Source organism: Rhincodon typus, chromosome 32, assembly GCF_021869965.1.
Source record: "Rhincodon typus isolate 14 chromosome 32, sRhiTyp1.1, whole genome shotgun sequence".
NCBI classification, from domain to species: Eukaryota; Metazoa; Chordata; class Chondrichthyes; order Orectolobiformes; family Rhincodontidae; genus Rhincodon; species Rhincodon typus.
The window spans coordinates 37167039-37189046 of NC_063363.1; the positions used below are offsets into that span (position 1 = coordinate 37167039).

Consider the following 22008-nt stretch of genomic DNA (forward strand, 5'->3'; position numbering starts at 1 on the left):
CATAGCTGAACTCACTGTGACTCACTTCACTTGGGCAGGACAAACAAGTTAAGAGAATACACGATGAGCAGTAGGACTCTGGGAAGCAACAAAGTGTGCATGTCCACCTATCACTCAAAGTATCAGGGCACGTGGATAAAGTGGTTAAGAAGGCGTATGTGCAACTTTCCTTTATTAGCTGAGGCATAGAGCTTAAAAACAGGGAGGTTATGCTGAAACTATATAAAATGTTGGTTAAACCACAGCTAGAGTAATATGCGCAGATTGGAATTCACAATAAAAGAAGGGATGTGATAGCACTAGAGATGGTACAGAGGAGATATACCACAATATTGCCTGGGCCAGATAATTTCAGTTACAAAGAGAGATTGGACAGACTTGGAACAAAAACAGAGGTTGTTGGAAAAGTTCAGCAGGCCCGGCAACAGCCGTGAAGAAAAATCAGAGTTAATGTTTCGGGTCCGGTGACCCTTCCTCAGAACTTAGACCTGCTAAGCTTTTCCAGCAATTTCTGTTGTTGTTCCTAATTTACAGCATCCTCAATTCTTTTGGTTTTTATTTGGACAGTGGGGTTTTTGACCTTAGAGCAGAGCAGATTGAAGGCAGACATGATTGAGATGTGTAAAATTATATAGGTATACAGGTAGGGACTTTCCCCTTAATGGAGGGATTAATGACTATGAGCAATAGATTTAAGATAAAAGGCAGGGGTTTAGAGAGATGTGAGGAAAACTCTTTTCCACTCAAACTGGTAGGAATCTGGAACTCATTGCCTATAAGGGTGGTAGAGGCAGAAACCTTTTTAGTATTTAAGAAGTATGTAGATGTGCAGTTGCAATGCCAAGGCATACAAGGCTATGGGCCAAGTATTGGAAAATGGGAGTAGAGCAATCAAATAATTGTTTTTGGCTGGTGAAGACGTGATGGGCTGAGTAGTCTTTTTCTATACTGTAGATCTCCAGACTCAATGACTATGACTACAATAGCCAAGAACCCAACCTCACTCACCCTCTATAGCAAGCCATTTTAAACTTGAAGAAAGAAAGTTTATCTTTCCTGTGGCAGATGCTGCAAGTTGTGACTTAGAATTGGACAAATATGAGACCTTTTGTTGCATATTTGAAACAGCAACCCTGTGCCTCTTGTGAATCAGTGCAAGTCTTCAACAAAGTAAGGTTGAGGCATAACTTTCAAGTCAACAAGCATCAACTAAAGATTGACAAAATTTCGTGAAAAAAGACTCCAGAACTAATTTCCCAGTTTTCCCTTGACATTCTTTCCCCCATTTATGTCTATCTGCTTGTGCGTAAGGGTGAGATTGCAAGGAGTTTAAAGATTTAATCTGTAAAGTTTACCTAATTTAGTTTAATTGTTTACTTGTAGCTAGAATCTAATGGCCTATATTAAATAGTAGTTTCTTGCTAAGTACAAAAACCTGGTCTGGACTGTTTGTGAATCTGAGCCTGCAAATCATGTACTTTGGAGATTTTGCATTTTTTAAAAAAAAACTTTCAAACTTTTGTGAGGACTGCAGAAATACTGGGGCTCAATTTCTAGTGTACTATCCAAATGAGTTGGGTAAATGTAAATATGCACTTTGTCTCCACAAGGAGTGCATGGTGATCACTTATCAATACTGCCATGTACAGACACATCTGTGACAGGTAGATTTGTGAGGATGAGGTTAAATATGTTTACTTTTCTTGTTGGTTCCCTCACTATCTGACACCGATCTACTTTGGTACGTACGTTCTTCAGGATTCAGCTAGCTGAATTAGTGATGGTGCTACTGCGCCTTTCTTGGTTGTGGACATTGAAGTCCCCACCCAACATACATCCCATACCCTTGCTACACATGAGGAGTACTGATACATCACCTGATGTAGGGTGGTAGGTGGTAACCAGCATGAGATTCTTAATATTTCCACAAATGGGAATTATTTCTTATTATTTACTCTGTCCAGACCCTTCACGATTTTGAACAGCTTTATCAAATCCCCTCACAACATTTTGTTCTGTAAGAAAATCTGCCCCAGCTTCACTAATCTTTCCACAGTTATGAAGATTTTCATCCCAGACCATTCTTGTAAATCTTTTCTGCAGCCTTTCTAAAACCTAGGGATAGGAAGAGGCCATTCAGTCCCTGTTGCAGTTGAAATTGAGTAAGTCATGTTGCATTTTTGTTTCAGATAAGACTATTCAAGTACTTCAGCATACTCTTAGCAACAGTGAGATGCTGTTACACACTTGGTAACCAGTTGGTGAAGGATAAAATCAGAGCCAGTCTTTAGTTGGAATAGATTTATTTACGGTGAAATGTTACCCTACTGTTGTGTCAGTATTCTGCTGTTTACACTCGTGCCCCCAACCAATCTATGATCTCCACCTGAATGTGTTTAATTTCAATTTGTACAATTAACAGAAGCTATTCAGTCTGTTCAGCCAGTAATACAGGAAAATGATGAGGCCATTCAGCCTCCCAGATGTCTTGTTCAGGATCTCATGATGGTACTTTAGACATATAAATCTTCTACACAGAAGCAAGAAGTGGCTGTTCAGACATTCAAATTATTTAAGAACACAAGGATGGCAATTTATCCCCTCATTGGAACATGAATAAGATCAATCAGCCTCAACTCTCTTATACAAGAACTAGTGCAGGTCATTCAGGCCTGAAAGTTTCCTCTGCACTGTTCCGTCAAGTCCTTCTGGAAGGTGCAGAATTGGCAAAATACAGAGTAATTCTCCCTCTCATCTGTTTCATCAGTGGCATAAGGTAAAGCTTCCTCAACCCTGCTCTATCAAATGTTCTTAGGACAAAAAGGCTGTATGTTAAACTACCCTGTAAGTCAACACTGCCTTGTGAGAGATTTCCAAGGAAGGTAAAGCTTAGGTTATAGAATAAAGTTGGTTCTACACTTGCCTCATCAATGTTTTCCTTACACCTGCTACAAAGGTTATATAGAGTAAAACTCATTCTAGTCTAACCTATTAAATCCTCCTAAGGTAGATACAGCATGGGTTAGATAAACATAAAACTCCTGCTACAGTGTTCCATCAAGCACTCTCAGAGCAGATACAGAGATCTCTCTACACTATTACATTCCACCAAATGAACCCAAGACAAATGAAGATAAATAAGACAAATAAAGACAAGGAACAAAAACAAAGTTGCTGGAAAAGCTCAGCAGGTCTGGCAGCATCTGTGAAGGAGAAAACAGAGTTAACGTTTCTTTAACTTTCCTAAAGTCTGGAACCCAGGATTAGATCGCATAGCCCAGCAATAGGCCAAAATAACGTAGAGTTAACTTCCTCAGTTCTGAAACATTAACTCTGATTTCTCCTTCACAGATGCCGCCAGATCTGCTGAGCTTTTCCAGCAGCTTTGTTTTTGTTCCTGATTTACAGCTTCCGCAGTTCTTTTGGTTTTTATTAAAGAAAAATAAAGATTGGGCAGCATGGTGGCTCAGTGGTTAGCACTGCTGCTTCACAGTACCAGTGACCTGGGTTTGATTCCAGCCTTGGGTGACTGTCGGTGTAGAGTTTGCACATTCTCCCCATGTCTGTGTCAGTTCCTCTGGGTGCTCCATTTTCCTCCCACAGTCCAATGATGTGCAGGGTAGGTGGATTGGCTATGCTAAATTGCCTGTAGAGCCCAGGGATGTTTAGGTTAGGTGGGTTAGACATGGGAAATGCAGGGTAGGGGAATGGGTCTGGGTGGGATGCTCTTCGGAGGGGTGGTGTGGACTTGTTGGGCCGAATGGCCTGTTTTGACACCGTAGGGATTCTATGCTTCTTGAAAACATGCTTTACGCTGCCCAATTAATTCATCCAATGAAGGTATAACATAGGTTAACTGAACATTAAATCTCCCTTTAGACTATTGCATCAAATGGACCCAGGGTCAGGCTCAGTTTTTTTGAAACAAAGTGTTCCTTCTACGCAGTCCCATCAAACACCCTCTGCATGATTTAATAAAAAGTAAACTAACACTTCCATCTACCATTCTCAGAGCTGGTAGAGCACAGAATTAATAGAGTAAACGTCTGTTGTTCTGCATCAAATGGTCCCAGGTCAGGGAGTTCACAGATTAGATTGTGAGTAAATCTCCCACAGATAAGAACATAAGAATCAGGAGCAGGAGAAGATGACACTGGCCATTGAGCCTGCTCCACCATTCAATTCAAGTATAGTTGATCTTTGGTCTCAATTCCAGTTTCTTACTCCTTTTCTACATCCTTTCATTAGGTTTGTTAGCAAAAGTCACACCGGACACTGTTGCACATCTCTTAGCTTCTACAGAGTTGTGAATGTCTCTTTTTTGGACTAAAGGAAGTCTATAGTAAAGTTCTCCAAGTTTCAGGTGGCTGCTGACTTGGATCTCTTGAGGGCTTTCATTTGGAAGTAAAAGCACAATTTCAAAAACTGTGAATAGCATAAATTTTAGGTGTCCATTAAACAGGGAAGGAATGAGTTCAAGAGAGCAGGGAGGCTCAAATAAAAAGCATGCACATGTTAGGCTACAAATTGCAAGATGGTTCATTTTGGTAGAGAGGTTGAAGAGAGACAATCCACACTGAATGGGAATGATGTAAGGAGAGAGAGACAGACAGACAGGCAGGCAGAGAGAACGTTAGTTTGGCCTATTGCTGGGCTATGCGATCCAATTCTGGGTTCCAGACTTTAGGAATGTGATGAAGTCTTCAATGAGAATACAGAAAAGATTTACTGGCATGGTTTCAGGGCTGATAGATAGTAGCTTCATGGATTGGTTGGAGAAGCTGGTGTTCTCCTCAGAGAAGAGGTTAACAGAATATAGGTATCTAATTTCAGGAAGGTAGAAGATGGAACAAATAAAATAAGTAGTTTCCAACAACTGAATGGTTAAGAATGGGAATAGTTGAAAGATCAGAGTTAACATTAGGAAAAATGTTTTATTCAAATGGTTAGGAATAGGAATACATTGCCTGATAAAGTACTAGATGTAGATTCAAGAATAGGCTTCAATCGGATTTGGATAAATATTTGATCAAGAAAAATTACATGAAAGAATGGCAGAGTAGAATAAATTAAGTTGCTGTTCAAAAGAGCTAGTGACAAGATGGTTGATTGAATGCCTCCTCTGTGCTAAAGTATTCTCTGATTCTGTAAGTGTTCTTGCACCCATTTCCAATGTGAGGACCAATTCATTTTCTCCTCACCTGTCCCCTCAGAAGGCAATATTATGTTGATTGTGAATTTTTAATTTGTTGTTTAAAACTGGCCGTTACTTTGATCACCAAATCTCCTCTCGTTTAAGAGATCTTCATGCTGGAAGAGGATAGTTCTCAGTCCCATGGAGTGCAGATTAATTTGATACTAATGACATATTGAGCTGAGTCAGACAATCTGTGTTGGCATTGGTGTTGCCGGGAACGTACCTGGTAACTCTTCAGGTATGTTTCTGTGAGGCTCTGGCCATATTAAAAAATAAATCCCATGTCATTCTAAGTATTTTGGATTGCACTTTTCTGGAATAAAGACCCAACTGAATCAACGGTTCCTAAAATATTCTGTGGATTTGCATCATGTTTCAAAGCATCACTTTCTTCTGAGCTACTCTGGCTATTCCACTGAATCAGTGCGATATGTTTGAACTCCTGTGTATCAGTAGGTTGCTTCTCACATCCACCAAAGTTCCAAACAGTGTCTGGAGAATACAATGGCACAGGATTAGAACACTCTTGCTGCTTAATAGGGAATTCCATTTCCCAAGATTGGTCAGAATCCGTACTGAATCCATACAGTCTGGATCTTGCAGTGTCTGTCCTCCACATCTCCTTGATGACTGCACTGTTAGGCTTCCTCGCTCCTTCTTCTTCAGGATGAGGTGAATTTTTTTCTCCTGAATTCAAAGCTTCTTTATTCGTCATTCCCATCCCTTGTACCTCAGCTCTCACAGAGTTCGTCTTCATACTGAGATCACTAGTCATCTCCAATCCTGGGCTCTTCCTGCTTGGAGATCCTGCCTTTTGTTTTGGAGATTCCAAGTCCCGGGATGCTCCATATAAACATAATTTAGTAATCGTTTTCCTCAGTTTTTGAACTGCTTTTCCAGGACTGCCCTTTCCTTCTTGCAGTTTATTGGAAGCTCCTCCAATGGATTTATCAGGACTGAAAGAAAACTGGTGAACAGGTCCAATTTTCTGTACTGGTGTCTTAGAAACACGAGAGTACAAAGAGGTCAGGGCATTGGCCATCGTTGTCAGCACCTCAATTTGTCGAAACCGACCTGAAAGAAGATCAAATGCATAAGACCAACAGACACCCTTTGTTTAACTCTGCAGCAAAGCTTCCACAGAAATGATATCTTTGACAAAATAAAAAATCCAGTGACACTTCATAGCAGTGATTACCAGGCAAACTTAACATTAAGAGTTATTATGAAAAGTTTTGGTCAGACTTAGGTTTAAGGAGGATCTTCATGGGGGAGATAAAAAATGGAAAAGGCTGAGAAGCTTAAGGAAGAAATTCAAGACATTGCAGAAGTGGAGGAATGGTGAGGTCTTGTCAGTATGTCGACAGGTTGAGCTGGAGCACTGAATCATAGGTGCAGGAGTCAACGATTTAGCAACTTGAACCTGTTCCTTGTAAAACACCATTACTTATATATGACCTAACTCCATCTTACTGCTGGATAATAAAACGATGGATAGCAAATTTGAAATTAACAACATAACAACAATAAGATCTGTCGACCTGTCTGTTCCTCTTAATTGCTAGAAACTTTGATCAAATCACCCTTCAATTTTTCAAATTCTAGGGAATACAACACTTCTTTGTGTGGTCTCTTCTTGCAATTTAGCCCTCTGTGATGTAGAAACTCTGAACTGAAGAAATCAAACTGGATTCAAAACATCCACAGTATTTTACATTTATGTGATATATTAATAATGATTCAATGGGATAATGAAAGAACATTGTAATTTTGTAAGAGAATTAGAGAGATAACTTTCCAAGGGAAGTCTAAGATGCCAAAAGGTTGGGCCTTGATGGGCCACAAAGTCTTTGCCATTCCAAAAGTATCATTCATTCTAGGTTGTAACTTACTTGCCAGTGTGTAACAGGGATTTTCTTCGCCCAGCCTCTTCACCTGAGCCTCCAAGAAGACCCTAAAATTTATTCCATTCGCATGAGATGCATAGCTGAAAAAGCGGGATGGAATTTTTGCTGTAATATTGGGCTCTTCCATTCCAAAGCCAAGGTTGTATAGAATCTCTTCAGGATCTTCTCTATACATGTCCAGTATTTCAGAGACACTAGGAACAAATAATTGTCCAGAGTGAGTGAATACATTATGACCAACATCTGGATCCCACACCCAACAGGTGTGAAAAGGAATGAGACAGTCTCTTTGTGTACTGGTTGACTCTCATGCAAATTTATTAAATATTAATGAAGCTATTCATGAACCTAGTGGTCAAAAGAACTTCACGGTCGGAAATGAAATGTGCAATTCTTGAACTTAAATTAGATATTGTTTTACTTTCTGTTGCATTTTTACAATGGAGGTGACAGCTTGTAAACACCCAGAATTATAAAATGGCGAACAGCCAAACCACAACAGAGCAGGGAATATTAACACAATCTGCATTTGTTGTGCAGCATCACAAGCCAACTCAGAATGTAAAACTGTTCTAGAGTTTGTGATACATGCAACATTCTTCATTACTGTCTAAATAATAAACCTTCTTAAAGTTCCCTGCTTTCCAGTATTGAAGCATTCAAGGCCAAATTTAAACTTGAAATAAGTTCAGTAAGGTCAGAAAAATCTGTTTTCTGACCTAAACTCATTTTTTAAACTATCATGGAATATGAGTGTCGCCAGCTAGGCAATATTTATTGCCCGTCCCTAGCTGCTCTTTACAAGGTGATGCAGAGCTGCCTTACTGCTCAGTCCATGTACCATAGGTAGTCCCTTACAGAGGGAATTCCAGAATGTTTGCTCAATGACACTGTAGGAACTGTGAGGTATTGAATATAGGATTTGGCACATCAGTTGAGCTCCTACAGGATGTTGATGAGGCTAATTTTGGAGTACCGGGTACAGTTCTGGTCACCCTTCTATACAAAAAATATTATTAAATTAGAGAGGGTTCAGAAAAGATTTACGAGGATGATGCCGCGACTGGATGGTTTGAGGAGAGGCTGGGACATTTTTCTTCGGAGCATGGGAAGTTTATATAATCATGATGGGCAAAGATAAGATAAATAGAAAAGGTCATTTCACTAGAATGGAGGTGTTCAATATTAGGAGGCATATTCTTAAGGGGAGAGGAGAAAGATTTAAAAAGGACATGAGGGGCAACTTCTTCACACAGATAGTGGTTCTTATGTGGGATGAACTGGCAGAGGAAGTGGTAAATGCAAGTACAGTTACAACATTTAAAAGAAATTTGGACAGGTTTATGAATAGGAAAGGTTTAGAGGGATATGGGCCAAGTGTAGGCAATTGGGCCTAGTGTGGTTTGGGAAACTTGGCAGTCATAGACACGTAGTACTGAAGGGTCTATTTCTGTGCTGTATGCCTCTATTACTCTATGACTCTGTTCCCAAGTCAGGATCATGAATAGCTTAGAAGGGAGCTTGCAGGTAGTGGCAATTCTATGTTTCTGCTGCTCTTGTCCTTCTAGATGGAAGTGTTGTGGTTTGGAATCTAGAGTCTAAGAAACTTTAGTGAATGCTTGCAATGCATTTTGGAGATGGTACCTGCTGCTGCTGCTAGTATTGAACATCAATGATGGAGGGAACGGATGTTTGAAGATGTGGTGCCAATCAAGCAGGCTGCTTTGTCCTGGATGGTACAACCCTTCATTGATTTGGATGGTGTCAAGATGGTAGTTGCCTGGCATTTCTGAAATGCAAATATTACTAATCAATTTCCAACCCAAGGTTGGGTATTGTCCAGGTCTTTCTGCATTTGGGCATGGACTGCTTCAGTATTCAAGGAGTCACAAACATTGCTGAACATTGTGCAATCATCAGCAAACATACACACTCCCAACTTTGTGATGAAGCAGTTGAAGATAATTGGGTTTAGGACACTACCCTGAGAAACTCCTACAGAAATATTCTTGAGCTAAGATGACTGACCTCTAATAATCACAGCCCAGACCATCACAGAAGCCAACCTTCCATCCATGGATTCTATTAACATGGCACAATGCAGCAGAAAGGTGGACAACATCATCAAAGACCCATCGCACCCTGGTAATGACCTCCGACAACTTCTTCACCAGGCAGAAAATATGAAGCTTGAACACACACATGAGCAGGTTCAGGAACAGCTTCTTTCCGGCCGTTATCAGACCATTGAATGGACTCTAGCCTCAAATAATGTAACCTGCAACGTAACCTGTTTGCCTCTAAGTCTTTGCTTACTGTGATTTGCCTGTAACGCTCGTAAACAAAGCTTTTCACTATATTTCGGTACACGTGACAATAAATCAATCAATCATTTTCCTCTGTTCCATGTGTAACTTGAACATGCAGAGAGCTTCCCTTTGATTCTCATTGATTTCAATCTTTCCACAGATTTTTGATGGCACACTCTGTCAAATATGGTCTTGTTGTCAAGAACTTTCACTCTCACCTCTCCTCTGGAATTCAGGTCTTTTGTCGATGTTTGAACCAAGGCTGTAATGAGGTAAGGAAATGAGTGCCCCTAGCAGAACTCAAACTAAGCATCAGTGAGCAAGTTATTGCTGAACAAGTGCTACTTGACAGCACTATTGATGACCCCTACCATCACTTTATTGATGATTGAGAGTCATTTCAATGGAAATAGGGTAATAATTGAATGGGTTGGATTTGTTGTGACTTTTGCATACAGGACATACCTGGGCAATTTTGCACATTGTTGGTATATGTTTGTGTTAGTAGCTGTATCGGAGCAGCTTGGCTAATGGTGCAAATAGATTTAGACAACCTCTTCAGTACTATTGCCTGAATGGTTTCAGGGCCCATAGCCTTTGCAGTATACAGTGGGGCCAACCATTTCCTGATATCATGAGGTGTGAATCGAATTGTCTGAAGACTGGCATTTGTGATCCTGGCGACCTCTGGAGGATTACCCACTCAGCAATTCTGGCTGAAGATTATCGCAAATGCTTCAGCCTTACCTTTTTGCATTACCTAGAGGAACAGAGGGATCTTGAGATCCTTGTCTGCAGATCCCTAAAGATGGCAGGACAGGTTAATAGGATAATTAAAAAGAAATATGGGATAATTGCCTTTATAAATTGTGACATGGATTTTAAGTGCACAGAGGTTATGTTGGAGCCGTTCAAAACTTTAGTTAGGCCACAGTAGAGCACTGCATGTCATTCTGATCACCACACTATAGGAAGTATGTGTTTACATCGGGAGGGGTGCAGAGAAAATTCGTCAGGTTCTGAATAAGGTTCACTGGACTTGAAATGTTAACTCTGCTTTCTCACCATAGATGTTGTCAAACCTGCTGAGTTTCTCCATCAATTCTGGTTTTATTCACCAGGATGTTGCCTGGAATGGAAAAGTTTAGCTGTGACGTGAGTCAAGATAAGTTTGGGTTGTTTTCTTTAAAGCAGAGAAGACTGAGAGAGAACCTGGCTGAGGTTTATAAGATTGAGGGTTGCATAGATAAATGATCTCACAAACAATACATCAGATCTAAGCTCTTCAGTACTGCCATATCCAGTCATGAATGGTGGTGGACAATTAAACAACTCACTAGAGGAGGAAGCTCTACAAATATCCCCTTCTCATTGATAAAAGAGTCCAGAAAATCAAGGCAAAAAAAAAGACTGAAGGATTAATAATGATCTTCAGCCGTAAGTGCTGAATTAATGATCCATCTCAGCCTCCTCCAGAAGTTCCCAGCATCTCACATACCAGTCATCAGCCAATCCAATTCATGTGATATCAAAGACGATTGGAAACATTGGATATTGCAAAGGCTATAGGCCTTGACAATATTTCAGCAACAGTAACAAAGACTTGTGCTTCAGAAATTGCTGGACACTGAGCCAAACTGTTCTGGTACATCTACAACACTGGCATCAACAAATGTAGGAAATTTCCCAGGTATATCTGTAGAAGCAAGCCAACCCAACCAAGTACTACTCATCAGTATACTCTCAATCATTAGAGAAGTGATAGAATATGTTATCAACAGTGCTATCAAGCAGCATCTGTGTAGTGACAACCTGCTCACTGACACACAGTTCACCTTCTGCCAGGGCCAGTCAGGTCCTGATCTCATTACAGCCTTGGTTCAAAGATGGACAAAAGAGCTGAATTCCAGAGGTGAGGTGAGAATGACAGTAGTTAACATCAAGGCTACATTTGAACTGAGTTTAGCATCAAGGAGACCAAGAAAAACTGGAATCAGTGGGTATCAGCAGCAAGCTCTCCCGTGGTTAGAGTCATACCTGGCACAAAAGAAAATGAAGAAGAACAGAAGTTGCTGGAAAAGTTCAGCAGGTCTGGCAGCATTTGTGAAGAAAAATCAGAGTTAATGTTTTGGGTCCAATGACCCTTCCCATGTTCTGAGGAAGGGTCACTGGACCCAAAACGTTAACTCTGATTTTTTTCTTCACAGGTGCTGCCAGACGTGCTGAACTTTTCCAGCAATTTCAGTTTTTGTTCCTGATTTACAGCATTTGCAGTTCTTTCGGTTTTTACAGAGGAAAATGATTATGGTTGTTACAAGTCAATCATCTCAGTTTCAGGACACCTCTGCAGGAGTTCCTCAGGGTAGTGTCCTAAGCTCAACCATCTTCAGCTGCTTCATCAATTACCATTCCTCATCATAAAAATAGGGATGTTTGCCGATGATCGCACAATGTTCAGCACCATTCATAACTTCTGATACACTGAAGCAGTCTGTGTTCAAATGAAACAAGACCTGGTCAATATCCAGGCTTGGGATTAAAAATGGCAATTCATGCCAAACAAATGCCAGGCAATGACTATCTCCAATAAAGCCAATCAAGCCACTGACCTTTGACATTAAATGGCCTTTCCATCACTGAATCCCCATGATCCCCATTGGGGTTTATCATTGACCAGAAATTCAGTTAAACACACCATATAAATACAATGGCTCCAACAGCAGGTCGGAAGCTGGGAATACTGCAGCGAGTAACTCACCTCCTGACTCCCCAAAGCATCTCTATCATCTACAAGGCACAAGTCAGGACTGTGATAGAAAACTCACCTGGATGAGTGCAGCTTTATCAACACTAAAGAAGCTTGACACCATCCAGACAAAGCAACTGATTCGTTTGGCACCACATCAACAACCATCCATTCCTTCCACCACCAACACTCTGCTGCAGTATATATCTACAAGATCTACTGCAGAAATTTTTCAACGATCATCAGACAGTATCTTCCAAAGCCTTGAACATTTCCATCTAGAAGGCAGCAGATACATGGGAACACCACCATCTACAAGTTCACCTACAAGCCACTCACCAACTTTACTTGGAAACATTTACTGTGGCTGAGTTAAAATCCTGAATCCCTCCCTTCTGGCATTATGGGTCTACTTAAAGCATGTGGATCTCAGCAGTTCAAGAAAGCAGCTCACTACTACCTTCTCAACGGCAACTATAGATGGGAAATAAATGCAGGCTTGCCTCTGATGCCCATGTTATGCGACTGAGTGAAAAATAACGCACCTGTTTCACTACTGACCCTCGAGTGAAGAATATCACAGCCCCACATAATCAGACTGACACTTCATGTACCACTCCACATAATCAGACTGACAATTCAAGCAACACTCCATACAATTTGAATGAGCCATCACACACCACTCTCGTCAGCTAGACTCATCCCCCACTCACTACTCCAAATAGTTCGACTGACATCACAATCAACACTATACACAGTCAGAATACCTCACTCACAACTCTACACAGTCAGAATACCTCACTCACAACTCTACACAGTCAGGGATCCTCGCTCACCACTTCACACACTTTGACTGATACCAGATTCCACTCTACACAGTCAGACTGACAACTCACGCACTACTCCACACAGTCAGACAGCATTTTACAAGGTCCCACGTGGGAGATTAATAAATAAGGCAAAAGCACATGGAATCAGGGTAATTTGGCTAAGTGGGATCCAAGACTGGCTTAGTGGCAGGAGACAGAGGACATGGTAGAAAGCTGGTTGTGTGACACGAGCCAGGTGTGCAGTGTCATTCCACAGGGATCAGTGCTGAGTTCCTTATTGTTCATGAAATATATAAACAACATAGATGAGAGTGTGGAGGGGGAGGGATGATAACTAAGCTTGCAGATGACACAAAAATTGGTTGGGTGGTTGACAGTGAGGAAGGAGGTCTTCAGATGGGCAGATCAGTGATAATTTAACACTGATAAATGTGAGGTGATACACTTTGGACGAGATAACAAGACAAGGGAGTCCTCAATGAATTACAGGACATTAGGAAGCTCCGGGGAATCGAGGGATCTTGGGGTGCTTATCCACAAATCCATGAAGGTGCCAGGGAAGGTTCATAGAATCACTGAACCCCTACAGTGTGGAAGTAGGCCATATGGCCCATCGAGTCCAATCACCCCACTGAACGGCGTCCCACTCAGACCCATCCCCCCTACCCTATCCCTGCATTCCTGCAATTTCCATGGCTAATGCATCTAGTCTGCACACTTTTGGACTGTGGGAACACCCAGAGGAAACCCACGCCAATATGTGGAGAAATGTGCAAACTCTACCCAAACCCAGGTCCCTAGCGCTGTGAGGCAGCAGTGCTAACCACTGAGCCATCATGCTGTTAATAGCGTAGTCAAGAAAGAATACAGGACACTTGCCTTCATGAGTTGCGGCATGAGAACAGGGAGGTCATTTTAGTGCTGCACAGACCTTTTGTTAGGCCACAGCTGGAGTACTGTAGACAGTTCTGGTCACCACACTACAGTAAGGATGTGATTGCACTGTAGGGGATGCAAAGGAGCTTCACCAGGATGTTGTCTGCGATAGGCCATTTTAGTTAAGATAAACGGGTTATTTCATTTGGAGCAGAGAAGGTTGAAGTGAGACCTGATAGAAATAAATAAGATTTATGAGGGGCATGAACAGGATGAATAGAAAGCAGACGTTTACCCTTGTTGAAGAATCAAAAATAAGGAATCATAATTTTATGTAAAAGGCTCAATATTTGGAGGGGATTTGAGGAGAAATATCTTACATCCAGAGAGTGGTGGCGTTTTGGAATGCACTGGTGGGAGGGTAGCTGAGGCGGGTAACCTCGCAACTTTTAAAAACTACTTGGATGTGCACTTGAAATAGCATAACGTTCAAGTCAATGGGTCTAATGCTGGACAGTGGGGCTAATGTAGACCTAGTGTCGTTTTGGTGGGACAGATTTGATGGGCCAAAGGGCCTCTTCTGTACGGTATGATTCTCTGATTTTATGATTCTCACTCACCACTGCACATGGTCAGACTAGCTACTCCATACAGTTAGACAGATCCTCACTCACCACTGTACACAGACAATTCCTCATTAACTGCTACACTCAATCAGACAGATCCTCATTCACCGTTGCACACAGTCAGACAGATCTCAGTTTTGTACTACCTCCTGTTTCATTGACCAATCTTGTTTAATTAAGTAGAGGATTGCCCTATATGGATTTGAGCAGAACTTACATTTTTGAATACTACATTGAATACCTTCCACAGTAGCTTTACCCATAAATAGTTCTAAACTGAATACTATGAACAACTGACCTTAGTTCAATTTAAATGTACACTTGGTGACTCATGCTCTCAAAACCTAATCATGTTCTGGTCATTAATAGCCTGTGTGTTCGCCCCATTGGATTATTCATTATTTTTAAATTCTGGGCTTTGTTCTTATTACAAATGCTGAACATTATTGTCGTACCTGGAAACTGTTCCAACTGTTCCTCCAGAGACAGTAGTTGAGGCCTTGCTCCTGCTCATCTGCAACATCTGCTGACTCTTGGTGACTTGTGGTGTGCTAAGTGAAAACAGATAACATCAATGGTATTGCACAGATAGGGTCAGTATTACTACACTAACATTGTGTGAGACTCAAGAATGCCACTGGAGTTAAAGGGCGAAGCAAATGCAGATAGAATGATGTCAGGACTGTGTGGGACAGTTGGGAGTGGAGGCAGTGAAGTTAAAGGGAGTGAGTGCAGACGGAACTGCATTAACAAAATTGAACTGCAATGCCCCAGGAGGTTGGTAATTACCGGGCATTTCTCTCTTTTCTCTTGTGACTGGGTATTGATTTATGTTAAGACATTAAGTACAGTGTAAAACTTTGAATGGATAGATAGAAACAAAATCAGACATTGCTGAAAAAACTCAATAGGTATGGCATATAGTATCTGTGGAGAGAAAGCAGAGCTAACGTTTCAGGTCCAGTGACAGTTCAGAACATTCTGGTTGTTTGCTAATAAAAAGAAGAATTTTCCAGACTGTACATAAGTAACCATGATGTGGGGGTGCCAGTGTTGGATTGGAGTGGACAAAGTCAGAAGTCACACAACATCAGATTGAGCAGCACGGTGGCTCAGTGGTTATCACTGCTGCCTCACAGCGCCAGGAACCCGGGTTTGATCCCACCTTCAGGCGACTGTCCGTGTGGAGTTTGCACATTCTTCCTGTATCTGTGTGGGTTTTCTCTGGTTTCGTCCCACAGTCCAAAGATGTACAGGCTAGGTGGATTGGCCATGCTAAATTGCCTGTGGTGTTCAGGGATGTGTAGGTTAGGGGGATGGGTCTGGGTGGGATACTCGGAGGGTCGGTGTAGACTTGTTTGTTTAAAGGGCCTGTTTCCACACTGTAGGGATTCTATGAAAAAAATCAGATATAGTCCAACAAGTTTATTCAAATAAACCTGTTGAACTATAACCTGGTGCCGTGTGACTTCTGACTTTGTGCATAAGTAAGAGCAAGGGTGAAATAAAAGCAATGGCCCGTATTCTATTTATTTAAAATATGTCTGGGGATCTCTGCCCCACGATTTGCACATTTTCCATTGCATTATCTTCACAGTTTGGATAACCATCAATGCAGAAAGTGCCGCCAGCTGAAGCAGATGGACCTCTAAGTTTTGGGGCTTGAGCTGTAGCTGGGGCACAATGGTGGGAGGCTGGGAGGCAAAGGAAGCATAAGATACACAACAGTGAAGTGAGCTTAGCATGAATAAATATTTTAATCAAAGTGCATGAGGAAAAAGACAAGTGAGCTGAGGGCACGGGTAGGCATATGGGGGAATGACATCATAACTATGATCTAGATTTAGCTAAAAGATGGGCAGCATTGGCAGCTCAATATTCCTGGTTATAAGGTATTCAGTCAAAACAGAGAGGGGAATAGATAAGGGATGGGGTCACAATGCTGGTGCAGGAATCAGTTATAGCAGTGAGTAGAAATGGTCCTTTGGAATGATCAATGAAAGGAAGGCATGTGGGTAGAAATAGAAAACACAAAGGAAAAACACACTGCTGAGTGTGTATTATAGGCCTGCAAACAGGCTGGAAGTGATAGAGGATTATGTGATCAGGTATGTAATCAAATTTCAGAGATTTTGTAAGAATAGTAAGGCAGTAATAGAAGGAAATTTTAACTACCCAAATATTAACTGAGATTGTTTTAGTGTGAAAGATGGAGAGGGAACAAAGAGGGTTCCAGAAATGAAAAACTTCAGTGAATTGAAGGACTTGGGACTGTTCTCCTTGGAAAGAAGGTCTTGTAGATTTAATAGGTGCTTGCAAAACCATGTGCAGTCTGGATAGAGTAGATAGGGAGAAGCTGTTCCCATCCTTGAAAGGAAAAAGTGACATCATGGAAACCAACCTTCCGTCCATGAACTCCATTTACATGGTTCACTGCCATGGAAAGGCTGCCAACATCATCAATGACCCATTGAACCCTGGTAATGATCCCTTCAATCTCTTCTGTCAGGCAGAAGATACAGAAGCCTGAAGGCACGCATGAACAGGTTCAGGAACAGCTTCTGCCTGATGAATAGACTCTGTAGCCTCAAGTAATGCTGGTCTTGCTAATGTTGATCTTGCCTAGCTCACGCCCTGTGCGATGTAGCCTATATGCCTCTCTCTAAGTCTTTTTGATCTGTGAATCGTTGCTTACTATGGTCTGACTGCACACCTCATAAACAAAGCTTTTCACTGTACTTCGCTTCCTATGACAATCAATCAATAAATCAATCAGTCAAGAGGGCAAAGTTTAAAGTGAGGTGCAAAAGAAGCAAGGATGAAATGAGAAAAACTTTGCAAGTACTTATGGTATGAAATATACTTCTTTTAAATGCAGTGTCGGCATTCAAGAGGGCATTGGATGATTATTAGGATAGGAATAGAGTCCAAGGGAATGAGGAGAAACCTGGATATTGGCACTAGATAATGATGCTCGCTTGAAGGGCTGATGCAGGCATGTTGGGTTGAATGAACTGTGATTCTGTGAAAATTATGAAATGGCATTAAGGAGAATTTTTGTAGCTAGTAAATATATGAAGTCCAAAAAAAAGGGGACAATTCTAATCCTAATATTTGGAAATAAGTCCGGGCAAGTGGAAGGTATGCCAATAGAGCAGCACTTTGATGATAGTACTATAAATCATTTAGATTTAGAATAGTAATGGAAAAGGACATGGATAGACCAGAAATAAAAATTCTGAACTGGGGATGCTCACATAAGTTGTGATTTTGCCCAAATGGATTGGGATCAGCTACTTACAGATAAAACATCAGCAGTGGGAGGCATTCAAAGAGCAAATAGTGACAGTACAGGGCAAATATATTCCCATAACGACAAAGGGTGGGATCAGAGACTGGTAACTCCTAGATGTTGAGATACATGAAAGGCCAGATTAGGAAGAAAATAAAAGCTTATGGCTGATAATGAGGATTTAGTAGAGCGGAGTCTCTGGAGGAGTATAAAAAGTGCAGAGGCCAATTAGGAACCATAGAGATGGACCCAGAAAACATGGGTACATTCCTCAAATGAATACTTTGTGTCAGTCTTCACAGTGGAAAAATATGATGCAGATATAGACATCATGGGTGGAGGATTGTGAAATATTATAAGATATTAAATTAGAGAGAGAGAGAGAGAGAGGGTAGAGACATAGGATTAGCAGTGTTAAAAGTTAATAACTCTGCTGATGAGATGTATCCCAGATTAGAAGCCATAGAATAGAAGCCACAGAAATGATTCAGCCCATCTTATCCAAGTCAACCCAAAGACACCCAAATGTCCTTTCTAATGCCATCTTCCTGTACATGGCCCATAGCCCTGCAATCTACAGCACTTAAGGTACAGATCCAGGTACTTTTTCAAAAGGTTTAGGGTCCCTGCCTCCACCATCAACTCAGCCAATGAATTCCAGACACTCACCACCCTCTATGTATAGAATAGAATCCCAACATTAATCATGGAATCTCTACAGTGTGGAAGCAGGACATTCGTCCCCCATCGAGTCCACACCGACCTTCTGAGGAACATCCCACCCAGACCCACCCCCTACACCATCCCTGTATTTCCCACCCTAGAAACTATGGGCAATTTAGCATAGCCAATCTACCTAACCTGCACATCTTTGGACTGTGAGTGGAAACCGGAGCGCCCGGAGAAAATCCACGCAGGTACGGGGAGAATGTGCAAACTCCACACAGACAGTCACCCAAAACTGGAATCAAATTCAGGTCCCTGGCACTGTGAGACAGCAGTGCTAACCACTGAGCTACCATGCCAAGGTTCTTCCTCAAATCCCCGAAAATGCTTCTGCCATTTATATTGAATTTATAACCCCTGGTTTTAGAGTACTCGGCCAAGGGAACAGGTTCCTCTGTCTACTCCAACCCTACCCCTTACAATTTTGTATACTTCAATTATGTTCAGCCTTATCTGTTCCAAGGAAAACAATCCAAACTTTCCAATCTCTCCTTGGAGCTACAATTGTCCAGCCCTGGCAACATTCTAGTAATTTTTTTCTGCACTTTCTCCAGAACAATTATGTCCATATTGTAATGAAAAACTGGTACTGCACACTACACTCCAGTTGTGGCCTCACGAGTGTCTTATACAGTTTCATCATTACGTCCCCACTTTTGTTAGACAACACCAGGTTGTAGCCCAACAAATTTATTTGAAATCACAAGCTTTTGGAGCATTTGCCCCTTTGTCAGGTGAAGTGAAAGGGAAACACAGGCACAGAATTTATAGGCAGAGAGATCAATGGGCAGAGAGAGCAAAAGACCATACAATTGGTGTGAGTAGAGTGTCGACAGGCCGAATAATAGTTCTCTGCAGGTGATCAACAGTGTCAGATGGTGAGTAAAGTGTCAACAGCTGAATAACAAGTAAGGGGATGACCTATAATCCGATTAAATGAGGCAGCGAGATAACTACAAAAAATTAAAAATAAGGTGGTGCTGGCGACAAACCAAATGACTGGAATAACATGATACCTTTAAGAGTCGCATGCTGATGGCCTAACCAAAGTAATAAGCAATCCAAAATTGTACAAACTAATTACAGTAGAGAGATCATAATGATTTATCCAGGTGATGGTGTCAAACCAGGACAGTAAGGAAGATTTTACAGATACAGAACAGTATGGTGGGGTTACTTGTAGTGGGACATGAATCCAAGGTCACGGTTGAGGCCGTTTTCATATGTACAGAACTTGGCTATCAGTTTCTGCTTGGCTATTCTGCATTGTTGTATATCTTGAAGGCTGCCTTGGAGGACGCTTACACGAATATCGGAGGCTGAATATCCTTAACTGCTGAAGTGTTTCCTAACTGGGAGGAAACATTCCTGTCTGGCAATTGTAGTGCAGTCACCATTCATCCATGTTGTAGCGTCTGCGTGGTCTTGCCAATATACCATATCTCGAGGCATCTTTGCCTGCAGCATATGAGATAGACAACATTGGCTGAGTTACATGAGAATCTGCTGTGTACATGGTTCATGTTGTTCCCACATATGATGGTAACATGCATGTCGATAATCTGACATGTCTTGTAAAGTTTCCCATGGCAGGTTTGTGTGGTGTTGTGGCCAAAATTGCCCTGAAGGCTGGGTATTTTGCTGTGAACAATGGAAATTCTTCCACAAACCCCAAGATATCAGCAGCGAGTCCAATGAGACAACTAATGAACAAGAACAGTTGACAGAGGGATCCACAGTGCAGCGACCAAAGAAGAAAGAGTTGAATTGGACCTCTCCGGAAGGCCACTGCCCTAGGTTTGATATGAATGCTCAAGCCGTCAGGAGATATGTTAATGCCAGATTCATCAGCTGTTCTCACAAGATCGCGCAGAATGTCATGTAGGCACAACGCAACACCGTCCATGCTCTCAAGACCAATTGCAACATTGTCATCAAACCAGTAGACAAAAAAGAAGCCATCATCATACAGAATAGAATGGATTACTCCAAAGAAGCATAACGGCAACTGAACAACCAGGAACATTACAGACATCTACCTGCCGATCCAACCAAAGAACACACCCATCAACTGAACAGACTGATCAAGACCTTTGATCCAGACCTTTAGAGCATTCTATGCACTCTCATCCCACTTCTCACATAGGAGACTTCTACTGCCTTCTGAAGATGCACAAAGCCAAAACACCTGGGCAGCCAATTGTATCAGGCAATGGGACCCTGTGTGAGAACCTCTCTGGCTATGTTGAGGGCATCTTGAAACCCAGCTTATGTTGGAACACTACAGATTTCTTACAGAAACTCAGCAGCCATGGACCAGTCGAACCAGGAACATTTCTCGTCATAATGATCATTTCGGCACTCTACACCAGCATCCCTCCACCACGATGACATCTTTGCAACAGCCTCAGTACTCAATACCACCAACTGCCAATTTCCAGATGCCACCCTACAACTCATCTACTTCATCCTTAACCACAACATCTTCATCTTTTCATCCAGACACATGAAACATCCATGGGGACCAAATTTGTATCCCAATATGTGAATATTTTCATGCACAAGTTTGAACAAGACTTCTTTGCTACCCAGGACCTCAGACCAATGCTATACACCAATACGCCAATGCATTGATGACATTTACTTCCTTTGGACTCATGGCGAGGTATCACTGAGACAACTACAAAGCACTAGCATCAAGTTTCATCCCACCATCAGACTTACCATGAACTACTCTCCAGAATCAGTTGCATTCTTGGACAGATGCATCTTCATCAAAGAGGGACACCTCAGTACTTCACTCTACCGTAAGCCCACGGATAACCTCACAATGCTGCACTTAGCTTTTCTTTAACATGTTTAGAGTGGAAACTATCCCCTATGGACAAACTTTGCGCATACACAGGACCTGCTCAGATGAGGAGAAATGCGACAGAAGCCTGAAAATTCTGAAGGACGCCCTCATAAGAATGGGATATGATGCTCATTTCATCAATCGCCAGTTTCAATGAATCAAGGTGAAAAACTGCAACGACCTCCTCAGAAGACATACACAGGAAGTGACCGATAGAGTACCCTCATACAGTATTTCCTCAGAGTGGAGAAATTACGCCATGTTCTTCACAGCCTTCAACATGTCATCAATGATGATAAGCATCTTGCCAAGATCATTCCTATACCTCCACTTCTTGCCTTCAAACAACTGCCAAACCTTAAACAGACCATCAGTCACAGCAAACTACCCAGCCTTCAGGATAACATTGATCACAACACCACACGACCCTGCCACGGCAACGTCTGCAAGACATGCCAGATCATTGATATGGATACCACCATTACACATGGGAACACCACCCACCACATACACAACAGATACTAATGTGACTCGGTCAAATGTTGTCTATCTCATAGGCTGCTGGCTGGATTCCCCAAGGTATTGTATATTGGCAAGACCATGCAGACACTATGACAATGGATGAATGGACACTGCACAACAATA

At 41.7% G+C, this 22008-nt stretch overlaps 1 protein-coding gene across 2 annotated transcripts in view; it reads right to left on the reverse strand.

The window, feature by feature from the left end:
- Positions 1-2286: 2286 nt before the first annotated feature.
- LOC109919718 (protein TESPA1-like) overlaps positions 2287-22008 on the reverse strand; it is a 74348-nt gene continuing 54626 nt past the window's right edge. Inside the window, exons 1-4 of one of the 2 annotated variants that reach the window (XM_048615681.1) lie at positions 14790-14874; positions 8749-8893; positions 7090-7298; positions 2287-6271 (exon numbers count right to left, since the gene is read on the reverse strand). In XM_048615681.1, coding sequence (XP_048471638.1) covers positions 5487-6271; positions 7090-7298; positions 8749-8891 — 1137 coding nt within the window. In that variant the 5' untranslated portion in view covers positions 8892-8893; positions 14790-14874 and the 3' untranslated portion in view covers positions 2287-5486. Of the gene's footprint in view, positions 6272-7089; positions 7299-8748; positions 8894-14789; positions 14875-14946; positions 15043-22008 lie in introns of those variants that run through there. The other variant, XM_020519746.2, reaches the window with a different exon arrangement.